At 48.5% G+C, this 19,708-nt stretch overlaps 1 protein-coding gene across 2 annotated transcripts; it reads right to left on the bottom strand.

Moving 5' to 3' along the window:
- Window positions 1-277: 277 nt before the first annotated feature.
- On the bottom strand, window positions 278-13,315 carry ST6GALNAC1 (ST6 N-acetylgalactosaminide alpha-2,6-sialyltransferase 1). Of its 2 annotated transcripts, none has more exons than XM_035342646.1 (10): window positions 13,066-13,315; window positions 9,606-9,903; window positions 9,003-9,338; window positions 5,039-5,207; window positions 4,671-4,842; window positions 4,327-4,465; window positions 3,653-3,756; window positions 3,003-3,092; window positions 1,835-1,934; window positions 278-1,460 (listed from the first exon to the last, which is right to left on the bottom strand). In XM_035342646.1, exons 1-10 carry the CDS (start codon window positions 13,191-13,193, stop codon window positions 1,290-1,292), a joined length of 1,707 nt encoding a protein of 568 aa, XP_035198537.1. In that variant the 5' UTR covers window positions 13,194-13,315; the 3' UTR covers window positions 278-1,289. The 2 variants fall into 2 exon arrangements, with proteins under 2 accessions (XP_035198537.1, XP_035198536.1); XM_035342645.1 differs by having other exon boundaries at window positions 9,474-9,903; window positions 13,066-13,314.
- Between the last annotated feature and the right edge of the window lie 6,393 nt (window positions 13,316-19,708).

Raw genomic sequence — 19,708 nt, 5'->3', positions numbered from 1 at the left:
AGCAGCTGCTGGGACAAGGACGAGCTCTCCGGGTGCTTACCCATGTTCTCAGGGAGGCATTTGGCCAGCTCTCATCCCTGCCCCGCAACAGCAGGGTGTGCAGGTGGAGAGTGCTCAGCTGTGTCCACACAAGTGGCACAGCACCCGCAGACGAAGGTGTTTCATTACCACTCAGCCCTGCCTCTTCCTCTCCCTCCCTTTCCAGGCTTCATTACCCACTATCTCAGCCTTTAAACAGCTGCTTCGGATGCCCACTAAATAATCACAGGCCACAGGGTTGGCTAAAGCAGTGCCGTTTATTTTGCTTACAAAACCACATTCAGCAGGCCAGTTCTTTGAAGGCTTGCTGGCGGCGATGATGCCTCTCCCAGCACGATGCGGGCAGGCACTCCCGCCAGCAGCAGCAGAACATCCATCCCCGGAGCTGCCGAGCTCTTACCTCCCCTGGCAAGAGGCAGGCACAGTGCTCCTGGCAGAGCTAGGAGCCGCGTGTGCCAAAGCCAGGCACCGGCTTGGCACCCTGGGACCGTTAAACAGGATCTGCAGCCAGGGGAGCCCCACAGCAGGAGGCACGACTTCTGGCATCCTGCTGCGCTACGGGGATTGTTTGCCTTCCCTTGTGCTGCTGCTGAGCGGGGCCCAGGGCAGCGACTGGACCCCAGATGTCACAATGCTCTTTTGGAGGTGTCACAGTGAAGCCACACTTGGGCGCAGAAGTCTCATCCTCTCTCAAATAAGCCATCTGGTAGCCAAGTGTCCATCCTTTATCTCTACAGCGAGTGGAGTGACAGCAGCACCTCCAGGACAAAAGTCAGCCTCCTGAGACGAGCTCTGTGTGCCCACCTCCATCCACTGCAGAGGGAGCCTCCTTAGACAAGGCACCCGGCTCCAAGAGGGGCACCACCAGCAGTGAGAACCCAACCAGAACAAAACTGGCCCCAGCCTGAGGACCATCTCCTTGCAGAGGGAAAGCCTGGATGCTACTTGGATTCACCCTGGATTCTTCCCTCCCGACACCAGAGCACCTGCAACCACCCACAGCGGTGGCAGCCTGGTCAGTTGGGACTTCTTTGGTGGCATTTTTTTGCTGCTGTTCTCCTGGTCTGTAGAATTTGCACATTTTTTGAAGTGTTGTGAGAGAATAAAGGCACCGAAGGAGGGAAATATCTTTGTGGGGATGAAACTGTGCCTGGAAGTCCAGAGCTAACCCTGGCTCTGGTGGTCCTCTTACTCATCTGGAGGTCTTCTTAGGGTGGTGTTGAGATTTCCCAGGCAATGGCGCTTGGGAATCAGGATCTCTGGTAGAGCTTAATGATATTCTCGTCGTGAAGCTTTTTCCACACCTGCTTCTCCAGGTTGAAGTCATGGTTAATGTAGAAGACCAGACGTTTCCACTCCTTGTCGTAGTAGTGATCTGAGTACTTCTCGTGACCTTCTGTGATGTAGCCATAGGCACTCACCTGGGAAAGACGGAGGGCTCAGTGGGGAGAGATACCAAAAACAGAGGGAGCTCAATGAAATCCTACACAGTTCCCAAACAGGGTGGGGGCTGCAAGTCAGGGCTGCCTCCCAGTGGCCTGACATGGGCATCTAAGATGGACCAGACTGTGAAAAGAGGCTCCAGAGAGTGTGATCTCCTCTCAAATGACTCTCTGGGAAGCATGACAGCCCTTAGGCCCTGTGAACTATACCAGAGTTGTTTCTCTTGTCCTTAACTTGTTCCCTCCCAGCTGACCAGAAGCCATACACCCTGCAGGCAGAGGGCAGTCAGGGTTGGGGTTATTCTGTCCCTGCTTCCAGATGGGGCTGTGCACAAGAATCTTCATGCCCTTACCCGGTCACAGAGGTGGAGGGCTGTCAGCAGCAGGAATGCTCCCGTTGTGGGTCTGTACAGCCGCCAGTAATTTTTTTTCAGACTTTCAGATTTTAAAAACCTGCAGCAGAAGAGAAGAAAGCATAGAGCAGTTGCTGGATGTGGTGGTTCAAGCTGGGAATGTCTTGTCCTCCTTGGCTCATGTGGCATTTTCCCTCCTTGCAGCAGCCCATGGCCATGCTGAGCATTTCAGATAAGCCATGACTGTGCTCACGTGTGGGTAGTGCTGTAAAGCACAAGGCCAGCCCCGAATGCTCCCATCCCTCCGCTGAAATCTGCAAACCTGCACCGAGTCCTGCTCTGCAGGAGGGTCACACAACCCACTGTGAGCTGCCATGTTTTGTGCCAGCAGTTGTTAAGAAGGTAGGAGTCAGAAAAAAAAAAAAATAGCATTTGAGCCCTCTTAGCCTTGGAAAGGACCCAAGTCAGAGGGGAGGCAGCAGGACAAGCAGGGGAGTGCAAGCCATCTGGCACTGCGTGTGCTATCTATCGAGAAGCCGTAACGCAGCGCTCAAGGAGACCGAAGGGTAAACACAATCAAAGCACGGCACAACGGGAGCTTGTCTTCCTACACCTCCTGGTCACCAGGCCCACAGCTGGCAGATCTTACAGCGACAGCGTCCAGCACACGTGTGAAAAGGATGGGGGACACGAAGCGCAGCCAGGCCAGGTGAATGGGATACTGAAAAAGAGCCTATCATTGTGTCTGAGGGCACAGCCATCCCCTTGGGTTAAGGCAGGATCTCAGGAGAGGAGGACTGTTACAGAGCCTTCCTCCAAGGTGCTGAGCAATGGGGAACGTGAAAGGTTGCTCCTGAACTACATCAACTACTCTGGCACTTGAGCAATGCTCTGCCCACACCTAACACTGGCACTTGCCCGGGACCTCTTTCGGATGCAGAAAGCCAAATTGTCCGACAGCTTTTGTTTCTCCAGCTCAAAGATGAGATGTTTGTAGATCTGCCCACAACTACCATGCCCCTGCAATACCACAGAGCACTTGGCATGCTGGTGAAGCTCCCCCCCAGTCTGCTGGTGTGGCTAAACTGCAGTTACAGGAGAGTAGGCTGGGAAGAGGGAACCCAGAGAGAGCTGGTGCTGGCCAGCAAGCACACAGTACCCAGCTCACCTGTTTTTCATGTATCTGAGGAAGTCTGGGTGAACCACCAGGTATTTGTCCAACGTGAAATCGTCATCGAATCTGTCCCGGGGCCTTTGCCTAGGGACAGGAATATGGAGATTCAGGACAAGCTTCTGTGTTTAATCATGGCTGAAAAGCATCAGCCCTGATGCATTCAGTGATGAGAGAAGAATCACAAACACTCTTAAGTTATTCTGCAACACTTCTTAGATGGCAAAGCCTCCACAACCTGTGTTGTGAGAGACCCAAGAGGAGAAGCAACAACAGGAAACAAATATCTAAAACATGAATGTGTATAGATAAGACTTGGTGAAACCAGGCCTCCATCCATGAGTGGGACCGTGTACAGACACCAAATCAGGCAACAGCATGCATTCACCCACAGAGCTTTCTCTGAGCTCAAGCCACACATCTCTAAACCCAGCTATTTCTAAGAAGGAGATGTATTGGTTACAGCAGTGCTCATAGCTGGGGAGGACATAAGGCGTTTTTCCAGATAAATCTGGAAAACCCAGATTTGGTTTAACCCAGCTTGACCCTGGCCTGCATCTCAGCAGGACTGAGCACCATGGAGAGGAAGACGGTAGGGCAGAGAGCTCCATGCTGAAGGGTGTAGAGCTGGGGCTAGTTTGTTTTACCCGTAGTGGTTCAGGAATCCTTTCCTGATGTCCTTGTTCAGCAGAAGAGCCTTCAGCCACTCATAGTCTCTAGCTCCCTCCAGAAAGTGAATGTATCTGATATGCTAAGAAAAATAGTGACAATTAATGAACAGCAGAGGAGAGAGACACCCTTTAACACCAAAAAGCAAGTGGGCACCTAGGATCGCTGAGTTTTTCAGGCACACACCTCTAATTGTTTAATTATCCCACAGAAGCAGAATGGAGAGGACATTTGAGGCATAGCTACTTAAACATGCCAAAAGTTTGTGAGGGAGATCAAACAACGGAACAGGCTTCCTAGCGGGGTGGTTGATGACTGATGCCTGTCAATGTTCAGTAAGTATTGGATAATGCCCTTAATAATATTAACTTTTGTTAGCCCTGAAGTGGTCAGGCAGTAGGACTTGATCTTTGTAGGTCCCTTCCAAGTGAACTATTCTATCCTAAAGGGCTGGGGTAGGACTAAAACAATGTGCCACTGTGAAGATTTACTCTCAAGCCAAGTTGATGCAGGTTGCCTCGCTAAGGGTAACGCTAAAGGATTATTAGCTCAGCCCCTTTGCTCATCATGCATAGAAAGATCAGAACCGAAGGCCACAGACTAACAGCATCCTGTCAAAGCTGTGCAAACAAACAGCATGGACCAGACTTACTTTTCCCCGCGGAATCTTGCTGAACCCTTTGTGTCCCAAGATCTGAAGAGAGGACACGAGGGAGTAGGCTGTGAATCCGTAAAAGGAGGTTTTTGTTCCGACATCTTTCTCGTAACCTTTGATTACAGCCCCACTCACCCTGGCCAAGGAAATAAACAGGGGAGCAGAGTTAGCAGATGACCTTGCAAAACCTTAGCACCATGTTTGTAACAGGAAAAGAGAAAAATCTTTTTGATTTTTCACCTTTTCCTGCCACCATTTTGGCACTTCAGAGTCAGTGCAATTACGTGCTAGCCAGAACAGGCTGTGTATCTTATAAGGGAGCAGCGATCAGATTGCCTTACCGGAACACGTAGTCATGGGAGTCGATCTCCTGGCCCATTCCGGAGTTATTCAGTATTCCTCCATTCCCCACAACAGCACAGCTAATGCACGTTGACACGTTTCTGCTGCTGTTGGCCAGGAGCAGCTGCTGGTGGGGATGTGGGGGCAGCAATGACATGACCTCTTTCACCACTGTGAAGCAAACATGGTGGAGGGTTAGCATCAAGAGCCTCGGGGATGGACCCAGGGAAACCACCACGGTTTCCCCCACAAGATCCGCCCAGCCTGATGCCTTTGACAGGGAGATTCTGCCAGCCGGCAGCTATTTGGCATACAGTTCCTGTGGGAAGTTTGGTGATCCCATCTCGGCGTGCCCCGAGGGACTCACGTGAGTAATTGAGCTCCATGAAGCCAAAGGGAGGTGGAAAGTGCTCCAGGCGGTCCCACTCGCTGTCGTTGAAGTACCTCTTGTCGGTGAAGAGCATGATGTTAGGCAGGAAAAGATCTCGCAGCCAGTCCGACTTGGCAGCCTTGGCCTTCACTGATTCGGAGCAGGTCTTGAAAAACAAGAAGAAATAATAAGGGCTGATTAGCAGCGAGCTGATAAACCTGTCTGAGTGCCAGCGCATGTGTCTCTGTGTGAGACAATACTGGAAAGAACTAGAGAAGCTCCAGTGGTTCATAATCCATCCCCCCCAGCATCCCCATCACTGTGAGCATGATTAACAATTTCAGCATTAGATCAACAATTAGCTGATGGAAAATCACCGTCAGGTAAGACAGAATTACTGCAGGTCTCTGGGACTTTCCCCTACACAACAACAGACCTGCAACGCTCACACGTTTTTAACAGTTTGGACCTTTCTACCTGATGCAAAAAACCACCTGTAATGGGTCTAACCTGAATACACCAGATAAGGCCAGCAATGCAGCTCACAAGGCCCTGGCCCCAGGCAACACACGGATCCACGCTCACTGACATGGGGGATCAGGTCACCATTATCACTCCCTCGACAGATAAGAAAAAGCATGCAAACAACTTGCTCAATGTCATAAAGCAATCACAGGACAGCACGCAGCTGATAAGGGAATCCGAGTCAGTTTATTCTCTCAACAAGAGCAGGCTCAGTGCAGCTGGCAAGTCTTAGCCTGCGTGTGCAGATGGAGAGCTCGAGTCCACTGCTGCAGATTTTCCACGGAGTCGGTTTGGGCTCTTAGACACCTTCCCCAGATACGTACTACCAAAAGACAAATGAGAAGACTGAGTGGAGCTGTGTGTCCACCTCAGACCCCCAGCAATGATCAGACATTGCCAGGGCCTCGTGGTGCACACCACAGCTGAGCTGGGCTCCGTGCTGCAGGTGACGGTGACATTGTGCCTGTCACCACAGCAGTGCAATGAGAAGAACACTGCGGAGGGTTTGATGTTGGCATCGTTTCATTTGCAGCGTGTTTCACGTCCAGAGACGAGGATGTTCCCTGCTGGCTCACGCTGTACTTGACACTGTCCAAGGCCTGCTCCTTGTGCCTCCACAGCTAGGCTGCAGGGATAGCTAACACCAGAAGGAAGGAAACCAAGCAAGTTGGAGTACTTCCAGTCACTCCCTCTCTCCCAGAATTAGAGATCAGGTTTGGGAGCAAGACCCTGTGCGTGATGCCTAGATCCGAATCCTCACTAAAGACCCTTCCGCGTGTCTTTCCTCCTCCTCCCACTATCGTGGATGGGATTTTCACACTCCATCAGCCGTTCTGCACGCCCAGATGGCCTGCAGCCCCGCTTACAGCAGAAAACGCTCTCAGCTTCCCGCTGTAAGCTGTCGTCTCATGTTTCTCTGCCAGCTCCTGCTCTGCACTTCTGCAATGGGCGCACGTGCTCTGCGGCTTGCTGGGGAGGACGGGAGCATCTGGGAGCCAGCAGCAGGATCCTGGTGACCTAACCTTGCTGCGTGCAGTGCTGTAAAGCTGGGCAGGGGGGATAAGGGATTGTCTGATTGTGTGTACACACTCAGCCTCCTATTTCACCCACTCCAATTTGTATTTTGGGTGGCTCAAGCCCAGGAGAGACCAGGAACAAAGATGCACATCCTGCTCTGCAGACTTGATCGTCTGCCAGGCCCATCTGCTGTGTCTCAGCAAGGCTGGGGCAGGATGCGAGCTCAAGGGTTTAACAGCCAAGCCTTGCATTTAACAGAATCACTGATCTCTGGGTGACAGAAGGGCCAGCTTCTCCTCTCAGGTGGTTCAATGCACACCCTGACAGCAAAAGAATAGCGCTCACTGCCAAAAGGGGGCAAATGGCACCACAGAAAGATGCCACAAGGGAGAGAGAGCTCAGAAAGAAAACTCCAAAGCAGTAATGCTTGTCCCAGGACCTTTCATCAGCCCAGCTCAGCTACCTCTGCTCTCTGTACATCTCCCCAGGCATCCTGGGGTTGGGGAACAGGATTAACTTTTTCAGGAGCAGCCCCTGCTCCCCTGGGAGAGGTCTGAGCAGAACAGCATGGTGCCTGCAGCCCTGGCAGACTCCTGAAGCAACATTTGCCCTTAATGCCAGCAGCATGGTATATGACAATGGCAGAAGACTGCAGCATTAAGACCTCACAAAGGCCAATGGCTTGTCTAAGAGCACGGAGCTAGAACAGGGGTTCCCGTGTTCTCCTCACCTGCCTACACCATCCCTCCTCCCTGAGCACACAAGCAGTAATGGCCTCTTCCACCCAGGCACAAACACCATCCCCACTCTAGAGACGTCCGCCTGCCTGCCCAGCAGCAGGGGTGCCAAGAAAAACTGCTGAGCAGGCTTTATCATGAGCTATCAGCATAAAATGGGGAACAGAGATAGTATTACGCACCCACAGCCAGTTTCTGCCTGCTTGCCGAGGACTTTGCTACAGTTCATGACTTATACCATTCCCAATTCAAGGAATTTTGAGATGCTCAAATTTAATTTAAAATTAGCTTCTTAGTTCCTTACACCTATAGCTTCAAAAAGGAGCTCAGGAAGGAGCTACAGGAAAGGTCAAAAATACGGTCAGAATACGAGTTCAGTGTGGAACGGAAAAGAAAAACACTTGCTTTCAGATTCCATGGCTTTTGAGACAGCCTGGTGGTTGGCACTAGACTTACCGTTTCAGAAGATGCTACCTATAACACGACCTACACGAGCAATCAGAGGTAGACACGAGAATTAACCAACAGAACAAGACTCCCAGCAAACAAGAGCTGTTTGAAAACCTAGAAGCTGTAGCTGTGCAAGCGCTACTGCTTTGACGGGTACAACTCTCTGTTGGAGATTCCCACCTTTACCAACATATTTTTCTTGTGCTGACCAGGCCTACAGTTGTTCCTATTTAACAAACAAAAAAAAAAACAAGACCTGTTTAATAAGAGATTTCTTATGATTTGTTCTGCTGTGGTGATGGTTGCATGCACAGCAAGAAAATCCTAACCAGCAACCCAATAAACTGGCACAATCTGAGTCTGAGGAGCTCCAAATGGGTAAAGAATCCACCTGCTCTACATGCAGGGTGGAAAAGGTGAATCCCCAGCAGCTGGTAAAGACTCCCATCTTCCTTAATATAAACAAGTAAAAAAAATATATAATAAGTTATTTTTTAACCGTCAGCACTCCAATGGGGCACACCCAAACATAGTTTAATTTTTACCAGTACCAATAAAAAACTCAAAAAAAAGGAAACAGTCTCCACCCTACTGCCTCCAGAGCAGGCACGCAAATGCTTATCATGCATCATCTAATGCTTTTTCTTTGACCTTATTTTGACTCTAACACAAGCAACAAAGAGAGCCTCCGTTCCTGTGAGACCCTCCTCAGCATCCTCCTTTACAGCACAGCACAAACACGACACGATCCCCCCTGCTGCCCAAACTTTGATTTGCTTTGATAGATATGGACATGGGTAAGCAGGTGCACAGAAGTGTTCCTGCTCCTGTTCCTCCCCATGACCCTGTGGGTTTTTTTGTGTGTGTTTGTTCGTTTGTTTTTTAGCTGGGCTGCACTGAACAGAGACGAAGGCAAACATGGGGACTGCAAAGCCGAGTCTTCGGAAGAATGCAGACGTTCAGTTTCCCAAGAGACCAGGCGATGGACGGACGGGATGCCTGTATTCGGACTGTGATTTAGTGCGAGGCACTGACCATCTGCCCACAGGCATAGCAACACCAGCTGTAACGGCACTTAGCGGGCGTGCTACACATGAGCTGCATGCACTGTGTGCCTGTGCAGTAGGGCAAGGCACCTAAGAGCAGGATCCCCTTGTAGCACACCTAGAAGGAGAGGTACTTCCCAGATAAGGAGTTCAACAGGGACAAACACACACGGCCATCACGCTTACCGCTGGTGGAGGTGAGCTGTCCAGCAGGTACTCATCCTCGAAATCCCACTGTGGCTCAGACTTGAAGTCAGCAGCTCTCAGTCTCTTTTCTGTCACTGCAGCAGCCTGAGTCACAGGTCTTACGGTTTTCACTGACACAGAAGGCTCTTTTGCTGTTGTTTTGTCTTCAGTTGTGTTGTTTTCATGAGCTACCTTCACCCCAGAGGACGGTTTCACTGTTGTCTTCTCTTTGGCTCCCTCTACCCTGGGAAGTGATTTCGGTGTTGTCTTTTCATTTACCCCTTCCTTTACCCCTGGGGTTTGTCTCACCACTGTTTTCTCCTTGTTTTCCTCCACCTTAGGGGCTGGTTTCACAGTCTTCATCTCCTCGGCTTTCTCCACCTTGGGAAGTGGTTTCACTGTTGTCTTTTCCTTGGCTTCCTCTGCCCCTGGAGGCAGTCTCGCTGCTGTTTTCTCCTTGTTTCCCTCCACTCTAGCGGTTGTTTCCACCGTTTTACTCTTTATTTCCTCCACCTCAGGGGGTGGTTTCACAGTCACGTTCTGCATGGCTTCCTCTGCCCCTGGAGCCAGCCTCGCTGCTGTTTTCTCCTTGTTTCCCTCCACCCTAATGGTTGTTGCCACTGTTGTACTCTTGATTCCCTCCACCTCAGGGGGTGGTTTCACAGTCACCTTCCCCTTGGCTTCCTCTGTCCCGGGAAGTGGTCTCACTGTTTTCTTCTGCTCCTCTTCCTCCCAACTTGGTGTCTTCCCAGCTGTACCTTGTTCAAGCCTTGTAGTGTTTCTCTCCAAAACCACCTCTGAAATTCCACTTGTGTTCCCATTACTGGAGTAGTCTGAACCTCGTTGCTCTTGGGTGTCCACTTGTAGCATACCTGGGGCACGCTGGAAAATACTGAACTGCCTGAATGTAAGCAAAGAAAAAGCAGACACAGACACATCACACACACTTAGCACTTAACACTTAGCAGCTTCCAGCACATTTCTTTTGCTCTCGACTTTGCACTTCAGAGCAAACCTGCAACTGAGTTCCTGCAGGGAAGCAACACAACACATCCTTCTCTGCAGGATGCTGCCTGAATTCAATTTCATTTACATATTTGCCACACCAAAGTGTTATTCAAATTCCCGTACCCTTCTGTCCTGAACACTGTTCATTTCCACACAAAGCAAGCTCATCTGGGAGACTACACACTCCTCTTTGGCACTTAGCTCGTGAATTATCCTCTAACTTGGCAGCATCTGCAAACCAGTAGAGACCAGCAGCGGGCAGGACACCCCAGCGATGTCCACAGGGCACCGCAGGATTGTGTTTCTGAGATGCTGAGCTCAGGACATGGGATGCATTGTGGAGACAGCCACCTGGTGCTCTACCTTCTTTGCCAGCAGAGCCAGGTGCTGCAGCATCAGAGTATGAAGATCTGAGGGGATTCAGAAAGGGAAGTCTGATAAGAAATGAAATTCATTTCTTTGCCATATGTCACTTCTTTTACACAGCTTGCACTTACAGGATTGGAAATTGCAGCCATAAAATAGTCCTATTGTTACCATTTTCTTTATAATCTTGCTCTTGTTAAACTTCATGTAGTCAGTGATTGCCCAGCCCTCTAATTTTTTACGATCTCTCTTCAAGACCTCTCCACCCTTGAGGAAGTCAACAGCTCCTAATTTAGTATCACCTGCAAACTTACTTAGTATGAATTCCAGTCCTGCATCCAGCTCATTTATAAGAACATTGGAGAGGACCAAACCCAAAACAGAGCCCGAGGGAACCCCACTAGTGACTGGCCACCAGCCTGCTGCAACCCCATTCATGTAGCTGCCAACAGAAGACACCCCTGCAACAAGGAGCCTGTGCTGAAACCCAGAAAAACAACCCAGGCAAAAAGCAGTGGGATTTTGTCCCAAGCATTCCTTCTTATCTACACATGGTTGAAGGGTGGAACAGGAAAAAGGAAGCTGAAAAAATGCTGCAGCTGATCTCGTACGTACGGCAAAGCTTCTCAGGATAAAGCAGCGGAGTTGCGGCAGGCTGATTTCACACTACGTTTGCCCTTTGCATGACGCACTTGTTTGCATGACACAGTTGTTACATGATGCTGTGGGCTGCTTCCAAGGTGATAAATGGGGAAAAAACACAACTCTACAGATAGCAGGCTGGAGAGAGCAGCTTGCTGCTGAAGCTTCCGAGCAGTATGCCATTCATTCAAGTGGCTAGGAAATTATCAGCCTAGGGAGACTTTTAAAAATCAGTTTTTATCAGATACTTGGACCTTTCCAACACCATTTCTATTGAAAAGACATTCTGGTAAATGGCTTATCAGCTCTTCCTCTACCTCCTCTCTTTTAGCCAGTTTCAGCCAAGTGCACAGCAGATGCTTTCTATGCTTCATGTTTAAATGTACTGCTGCATAGTTCCTAACTAAGGAAAGATTTATACTCATGTAAAGAGAAGTTCCGTAAGGTAGTACTGGCAATTCTTAAATCCCTGGATGACTTTTTGTTGTATTTTTAAGATGACGTTTAAAATTTTAACATTAAAAGGCAGAGAACAATGAAATGGGACAGCATGACAAGCCGTTCCCCTCCACACACGTGTTGCCTTACAAGGAAAAGATTCCATTCTAGCTTTATTACACTTCAAATTCAAATACTAAGCCAAACAGAGAGCAAAATGCAAAAATGAGGGCCCTTCATATCCAAAACCTTGCTTCCTGCAATCAAACCCATGTGGCTTGTGCCTACACAGGACCTTGTCCTCCCAACCAGCACTTTATATTCGGACAGCTGCTCACCCCAGCCCATCAAATTTCAGGCTCTAGAGTCCAGCTGGCAAACAGCTGTAGAAGCACAATGATATTTACTGTCATTTTCCTTTCCAATTTACAGAGTCCAGGAACAAACAGAAAATAAAACCATGAAAATGATGTTTGCTGTATTTTAAGTTGCATATAAAGGTACAGAAATTGAACAGATAACCACGTACCACGCGTGCCTTGTGTTTTATCTAAAATCTCAAAAATATGGATGTTTCCAGTACCTGAGCCTAAAGCAGAGCAAAACGGCTTAACGCTGGGCATGGAGACGCAGTTCTTGTCCCACCTCTGCCACTGGTGGGCTCTTGTCACCAAAGACAACTCACTTCACTTCTACACCTCCTCTTTCCCTTCTTCCTCCCCATGTCCCTTGTACATACTCTGACCCCTCCAAACTGGTACCTGCCCTCGGAGAATGGTTTTTTAACCCATTTGTGCTGAACTAACCTGTGTTCCCAGCCTCACCCCTCCTGCCTGCCACCCCAGAACTGGTCCTGAGAAGTCGAGGGCAAAAAGTAACCCCCCTAAGATGAGCTCACTGGGGAGCTGGGACCACCCGAGGGTGCTGGGGAGGCTGGGGAGCAGTGCTTCCCATACAAGCACAGGGCACCCACACGAGCATGAGCCGTGTTTGTGGTAGGAAAGGCTCGGTTATCTGCTGTTTTCACGCAAGAGCCAGCTTCTGGACAACAGTACCAGAGACATACTACTGTGGTCTACACCGCAATTCCCTCCACACCCATTCCTGTAGGATTTACTTAATCGTTTGTATAAAAAATAATATATATATTGATCATGTCTGAACTACAAGGGTGTCCCAATACACTGCATATTTGTATTAGATGAAGAATTAAATGCAGAACTCACTTTAAATATAAAGGTATCCCGGCAAATCAATCCCAGTAACGCAATCTGGACTAGTACTGAATGAGGTCCTTACAGGAGCCACCAGGTAAAAGCAAATACGATGCAGTGCCAAACTATGAAAACACAGAGTCAGTAAAACAAAAGCTGCTTTCTTAAACAGCTATGTGAGGAAACACTAGAAGCTGGTGATCCAACAGAAGAAAGTTTCTGACTGCGAGCTTCCAGCAGCGTGCTCTGACTGTATACAACGTGGTTTATTAAAGCAAAGCGGGCATCTAACTCAGATCGGAAGTGCAACTTCCAAGGTAAAAGGAGAGAGGGAGAGAAAGCAAGTGTAAGCACTCTACCAGACAGCGTGCATTGCAAGGAAGGTGGGCTCTTACCTGAAAACCCTTTTCTCCAAGCCAAACAAGGAGGTAAAATTAGTAATGGTGAGGAAAAATAACATTAAGGCAAGAAGCCCCATGAAGGCTCTGGGAGCGATCGGAAGCTTTCTGGTGAAAAAAACCATGGTGAGATGCCTGGGAGAGACGAGGCTCTGCTGCTGCTGCCCAGAGGTGCTTGCTAGGCAGTGCTTTCCACAGGTATGTGGAAGGAGTGGGCTGGTCTTCTCTCTGGGTTTCCCTATGAGAACACGCACACCCTCCCTGCCGACGTTCCCGGACACTTTGCACACAGATCCAACTTCTCAGACCAGAGAGCCACCTTGCATTGCTCCCGACTATCACCCTAAGCTCACTGCAGCACGGAGTGGGGAACAAAACGCCTTTTGCTGCAGCCAAGGGAAGTTTCCTCTATTTTCCTCCGTGAGGCTAGTCTGGTGTGAGAAGGAAACCCTTCGCCTCAAATCTGGGGATGAAAGTGGGAATTTTTGTGTGAATTAGGAGTACCACACTTTGCAGACAAAGAAACTAGCTTTCAGACCACCACCTGCCCAAGGGCACAGGGAGATTTTAAGCATAGCCATAAACAGATCTCTGCTCTTTTCTTCTTGCTGCAACTGCTCGTAGCTCCGATCCAAAGCCAATCCCTGCCCCAAAAAGCTGATGGCTAGATACACATCCGTTTTACCTTTGCTACAAGTTGGAGTTGGACTCCTTGCAAATCCACTACAGAGCAGGAATTTGTGTTTAAGGCAACTTAGTGCTCAGCTAGCGCATTGCAGGGCTGGGCGCAGTCAGACAGTCCCCTCCCTCTCTAACAAAGCTGACCTGCCTTTGAGGCAACTGGAAAAACTGCAATCCGGCATTTCACTTGCTTGAAAAGAATCAACTGCATCTCAAACTAACCCCGCTACTGCTGACAAACTTGTTGCACGGGCTTGCCTGCGGCTCAGATTCCCAAGCTGTCTCAGGAACAAGCCACTTGAGCTCTGAGATGCTGCTTGTACAGATAGCAGCAACGTGTGCTCTCCAACTGCTCTTCTTTTGGAGCTCTCAGTCAAGTTTCCTCCAGTACCATGGCTAGAACTGGGCTTTTACTTCAGGCTTTTGAGCTCTCGACCCATCACTTCACAATGATCACCGAGTGGGCAGAAAATGACAGCACTGAAACAGGACACGGGTGAATTTGGGTCTGTGGCTAGTTGGAGAATTCAGAGTTGGATCACCTCGGTGACCCCCCACAGCACAACTACCTGAAATTCAGCTGGTTTCAAGGAAGCACTTAATGTATCTGAATTTATATTCCATGAAACATTTCATGTTTCTCATGGGTGAATTGTCATCATGGACAGACAACTGCCTTCTACACTACTGTCCTTACAAGGACCCTGGTCATTTGGGAGCTAACCAGTACAACCAGGCTTTGCTCATCATACTGTCAGGTCAAACAAAACTTCACGGATGCCATGTGTATGTGAAACACTCCAAGGGTAATGAATCCCTGCTGCAACCTTGGGAGGTTCACACCCCACTTGGAGTAGAGCAGTCAGGACATTCTGATCCAGGATGTGTTGCTTCTCATTGAACGTGTAGCACCTGACAATCTTCACGTCGCAACCTCTCTTCTTCATGAAAATCAGCAGTTTGCCTAGAGACTTCTGGCAGTCCAAAAAACATCTCCCCGCTAACAGAGGGAAAGATGAGCACGGATGAACAGAGATGTAGTTTTACATACTACAGCAAACAGCTATTTTCACCCATGGGGAATGGTTAAATATTATCCCTAACAGTTGAAATGGAAAAGGCTTAAACGGCCTTTTACTAGAGAAGTTGGTTTGTACAGCTCTTATCAATAATTAAGCTCAGACTGAGATTTTGCTGCCAACATCACAATTCTTAAAAGCTAACATTCACACTGTTACCGAATACACAGAGAGATACACGGAGAGCTTTAAGTTACCAGGAAGACAAACAGATTTCTCACCTATCTTGTACTCATCATAGAATCATAGAAGAGAAGAAAAGCTGCAACGATTCCCTGTAAAAGGATGCAGCAGCAGCAGCAGCAGCTGTATTTCTCTACTGCCCATAATTGCAGATGAGTTAATGTCTCTGGACTTAAGTGCAAAACATCAGTCAGAGGGCCTAGGAGAGAAAAAACAGCAAGCAAGGTGTTAAAAGTCCTTGAAGAAACATGGGGGAGGTTGTTAGTCCAGGCTATAACCCTGCTTCCACCTACCAAGAAACATTTCATCCTTCCCAAAGTGATCTTAAGATCAAAGGAGATCCGCTAAATAATTAGAGGCGTTGAGAAGGGAATCAGCCGTGGTATTGCCCTGCTCCTGGGTAGCCCTCAGGAGCTCCAGGCAGTTCTGGAGAGACAGGCTACAGATCTGGGTGTGCAGCAGGCAAGCAGCAACTCAGCGCTCAGAAGATCCCTTCCAGTGACAGACACCAGTCCTGATACGCACCATGTATAGCAGTGGCTTCATTTTAGCCTTCCTTTTTCAGGTCCTAGGCACCTGCAGGCATACCGCTTGGAAGAAGCTGCTTGTGTGTGACTATAAGGCTTCTGTTGTTAACAGGATCCCCAAGGGAAATTCTGGAGGCAGCCAACATTTTCCTTCCAGTCCTTCCATGAAACATTATTGTGAAACCAAGAGCCACAAGGGAGAGCAAGATTCCTATAACCAGAAAAAAAAAAAAAAAAGAGACAGCTTTCTTTGCTTTTAAGGAACTGCGCTGGCAATCGGCGAACATCCCTGTAATACTCTGTGTTCAACAAAGACTGTGCTTGGGGGAATAGCCAAGTCTCTGGCAGGCAAAGTGACCGAAACCAGGCTTGCTATGCAAAACATACAGCTTCTCACCTTCTTGTATCGGCTGAAAAACAAAACAAAACAAAAAACAACACGCCCTCAGAGACTACCGCCTTGGACTTCCATGGAATATTATTTCATCATCTTTCCACCCCCACGACTGGAATCAGCCAGTCACAGCTCAGCCAGGCTGGCGAGCTTAAACACAAGGTCAGCTTAGTAGATGGGGCTGTGCATGAACTCTCATCCAAGATTAGGAGTGACCTTCGTGAAAACAGAGGCCAAGAACAGAGCGGCTCCATTAGATCTCTGTAAGAAGTATGACTCCTGAGAAACACTGGGCTCACAGCCCATAAAAACTGCTCTCCGTTGGCCTCCACAGCCAGGGAGATAATTAACAAGACTGCACCTGACACAGCAGCTGGCAACACCTCAAAAGCTGTAGGCCAGATAGCAGCTTCCCTCTGCAAAGGAGAGGTTGTGTGTGCTTCTCTGCAGCCCTACTGGCAATCCCCAGAGATGCTGCTACTCTTACAGTGCCCAGACTCCTAGCTCTGGCACAACTGCTCCATGTTCAGTGTGTCCAGCTACCAACCACACCAAAAGTTCTTCTGTTCTTTAGCACTGAAAACATGACTTTTTTTTCTAGGAAACTTTATCCGGGACCATCAAGATGGTTTTCTTAGTGCTTTTCCGTCTATAGCATGCCATTTAATTCCAAATCCACTTAACTACATCCTTAATTACACCCTGGACAGATAAAAAGCAGATTTGCTTGTTTTGTTGTGTTTTTTAAACAAACTATCTCAATTAGATTTTAAGCTGTGTGTTGTGGCTGCCAGTTAGAGTCTGAGCTACGCCAACAATCTGAGTGCAAGCTTTTGAGGGCTGTGTATCAAATCTTGTTGACTTGCCTCTGCCCTGTGCACTTACCATCCCAATGCCTCCATCAAGTCAACATCCTTTTCTCTGTCCCATCCCGACAGGAAGCCTAGCACGTCACCAGAGAGCTGACAGACAGAGACACAACTGACACCACGTCACAGCTGATTTGTGGGTTTGGTTTTTTTCTTTTGTTTGTTTTTCCTTCACAACCTATTTGATGGAAAGTTAAAAAAATATTCTGTTCCTTCCAGGGAATCTCTGAGAAAGCTGTTCCCTCAGCAGCAGGAGAGTATTGTAGACGGGTGAGCAGCAAATTTATTAAAACTTATGGTTAGCTGGCCCCCTTACCAGAAAAACAGCCTTTTTAATTCCTGCCCCTCACAGCTGCCAGGAACAGGAGCATTCCGGGATTCTCTGCTGCTCTGGAGAAGGAAACATAAGGACCACAAAACCTACATCCCTCTCCACACCCCTGATAAGACATGCAGGCACACCTCTCAGCATTTCACACCTGGCTGCAAAAATCAGGACCTGCACAGCTGTGAATTCAAAGAATGGTTTGGGTTGGAAGGGGCCTTAAAGCTCATCTAATTCCAGCCCCCTGCCATGGGCAGGGACACCTCCCACCAGCCCAGGTTGCTCCAAGCCCCATCCAGCCTGGCCTTGGGCCCCACCAGGGATGGGGCACCCACAGCTCCTCTGGGCAGCCTGGGCCAGGGCCTCACCACCCTCTGAGTAAAGAATTTCTTCCTTATACCTAATCTAAACCTACCCTCTTTACTTCTGTTTCCTTCTTGTGCTGGAGGCCCCAGAGCTGTACGCAGGACTCCAGGTGGGGTCTCACGAGAGCAGAACAGAGGGGGACAATCCCTTCCCTTGACCTGCTGCCATGCTCCTTTTGATGCAGCCCAATTGACTTTCTGGGCTGCAGGCACACATTGCCAGCTTGTGTCGAGCTTCTCATCCACCAACACCCCCAGGTCCTTCTCATCAGGGCTGCTCTCAATCCATTCTCTGCCCAGCCTGTTTGTGATTGGGATTGCCCCAGCCCATATTCAAGACCCTCCTCCACTTGGTCTTCTTGAACCTCGTGAAGTTTGCACAGGCCCAGCTCTCAAGCCTGTCACAGTCCCTCTGAATTATAGAATCACAGCTCTCCAGGTCTACTACTTTTGAAGCCAGAAGTGAAATAATTCTTGGGAAAGGCCTTTCCCATACTCTTCCCACTGACTCAACATCAAAAACCATCACTCTTGACCTCTGGCAGGCCAACTGTGCTGCTTTTCACTCCAAAGGATGCTAAGTGCTCCAGGAATGTAACGTGTAAGCCTGCTTCCTGAGCGGTGTAAATCATCATGTCCCTGCCTTACAGCTGGAAAACTGTGGCCTCACACTGCCTTCCTCTGCGACCCTGACAAATGCATCAGAAAAGTGCCTTCACACTGTTAGCTGCAGGAGTAGCAAAGCCATGGGGTCCCGTGAAAAGTTAGATGGGTTTCCTGCTGGAAATCACAGGTTTTTCTTCCCTTCTCTCTTCCATATATTGTCTTTTATTCAGCAGTTCTCCTCCTGTTTTACTTATAAACCTAGAAGTCCTGTGCTACTTTGCTCCATGTTACTCCTATTAACTTGGCAAAGGCTTTTGCCAGCCAGGGAGAGAAGGTGACTCTTTGCCACCCCAGCTGCACATCAGCTATAAATATACTGAGAAAATCACAGGCAAAGAAGTTGCTGGGCAGGAGAGAAGCACGCTGCTACTTTAGTGGAAATGTGAGATCCTTGCACTCAGGAATGGCATACCATTCTCTCCCAGTTCCCTGGAAGTTACTTAGGATATTTTCAGTTGGGGTTTGCCTTGCAGGCATTAGATCTCAAGGAAGGTTTGCAGAGTCTCAGCCTGGGCCAGGAGCATCATCCAGTCCGTTTCCAAGAATCCTGTGTTATTATACATCTCTTCCCATAAACTACATTTCCTGAAGGTGCTCCTCCAGCAAAAAACATGGCACAGAGAAATCAAGCAGGACATACCCTGGGTCTGTTTATCCCTGGTTTTGCGGCTTGCACCTTGAACCTTGTTTCCCCATTCTTCGTTATCAAATGAGAGTGACTGAGACTCTAACAGAAACAGTCTAAGCTGTGTTGTTAATAGGATGATGCCAAACACTGGTGGCCTTCAGCCCTTGCGCCAATCCCCACTAGCCTGCACTTAGAGCTCTCTCCTCCCTGTAGCAGGCATTTTACTCTGAGGCACTGCATGCCCGTTTATGTAGAGCAAGTTACTCACACCACACAACCCCAGCAATGAAGGCTGGAAGAGACATCTCATGCAGTCCCTAGGCATCACATCGATATCTGAACCACACCTGTGGGTCCAAGGAGATAGGAGCTGCAGTTTGTTTATTGTTCAGTGCTAGTGTTTCACCTCCCTCTCACTAATCAATCCATAACACTGCATCACGCTCCAGTGTGTAAACTGTAAAAAAACCTCTATCAAGTTTTTTATGATAACAATCTTGTTCCACTCAACCTTTCAGCTTGGTTAATGTCAGAGTTCATGTTTACCCCTTGATCTCCTAACTGTAAGTAAACTGCAGCCCAATTTGCTTAGAATAAATTAATATTTGATAAGTCAATGCACAAAGAAATCAAGAGCAGACACTGAGAATCCTGTGTCCCAGTGGCTGTCCTTGATCTCAGAGGTGTTTTCCAACCCAAATGATTATATGAAAATAAGGACTTTAGAATATATCTCTTCTGGTGGTTTATCAACTTGTGCTATTCTGTGGAGCAGTATGGTAAAGCAGCCTGAGAATCCAGTAGCATATAACAAGAGTTGGGTTTATAACATTTATGTAATTTGTCTTAATGCACTTGTGTATTACCTGACTGTGTTTCCTTCAGTTGGTACTGAAACACAGACTTTACTGCAGGAGTACGAC

This window comes from Oxyura jamaicensis, chromosome 18, assembly GCF_011077185.1.
Source record: "Oxyura jamaicensis isolate SHBP4307 breed ruddy duck chromosome 18, BPBGC_Ojam_1.0, whole genome shotgun sequence".
NCBI lineage: Eukaryota > Metazoa > Chordata > Aves > Anseriformes > Anatidae > Oxyura > Oxyura jamaicensis.
This window is presented reverse-complemented; position numbering and strand designations above follow the sequence as displayed.

What these genes read in the sequence shown, in the direction of transcription:
- ST6GALNAC1 (XM_035342645.1), bottom strand. Translation starts at nt 13,193, where the DNA reads ATGGTTTTTTTCACCAGAAAGCTTCCGATCGCTCCCAGAGCCTTCATG. An exon ending in TTGGAGAAAAGGGTTTTCAG is followed by an intron (nt 9,904 to 13,065) that starts GTAAGAGCCCAC and finishes GCTTACATTCAG; the next exon opens with GCAGTTCAGTATTTTCCAGC. An exon ending in CGGTGGAAACAACCGCTAGA is followed by an intron (nt 9,339 to 9,473) that starts GTGGAGGGAAAC and finishes CCAGCCCCTAAG; the next exon opens with GTGGAGGAAAACAAGGAGAA.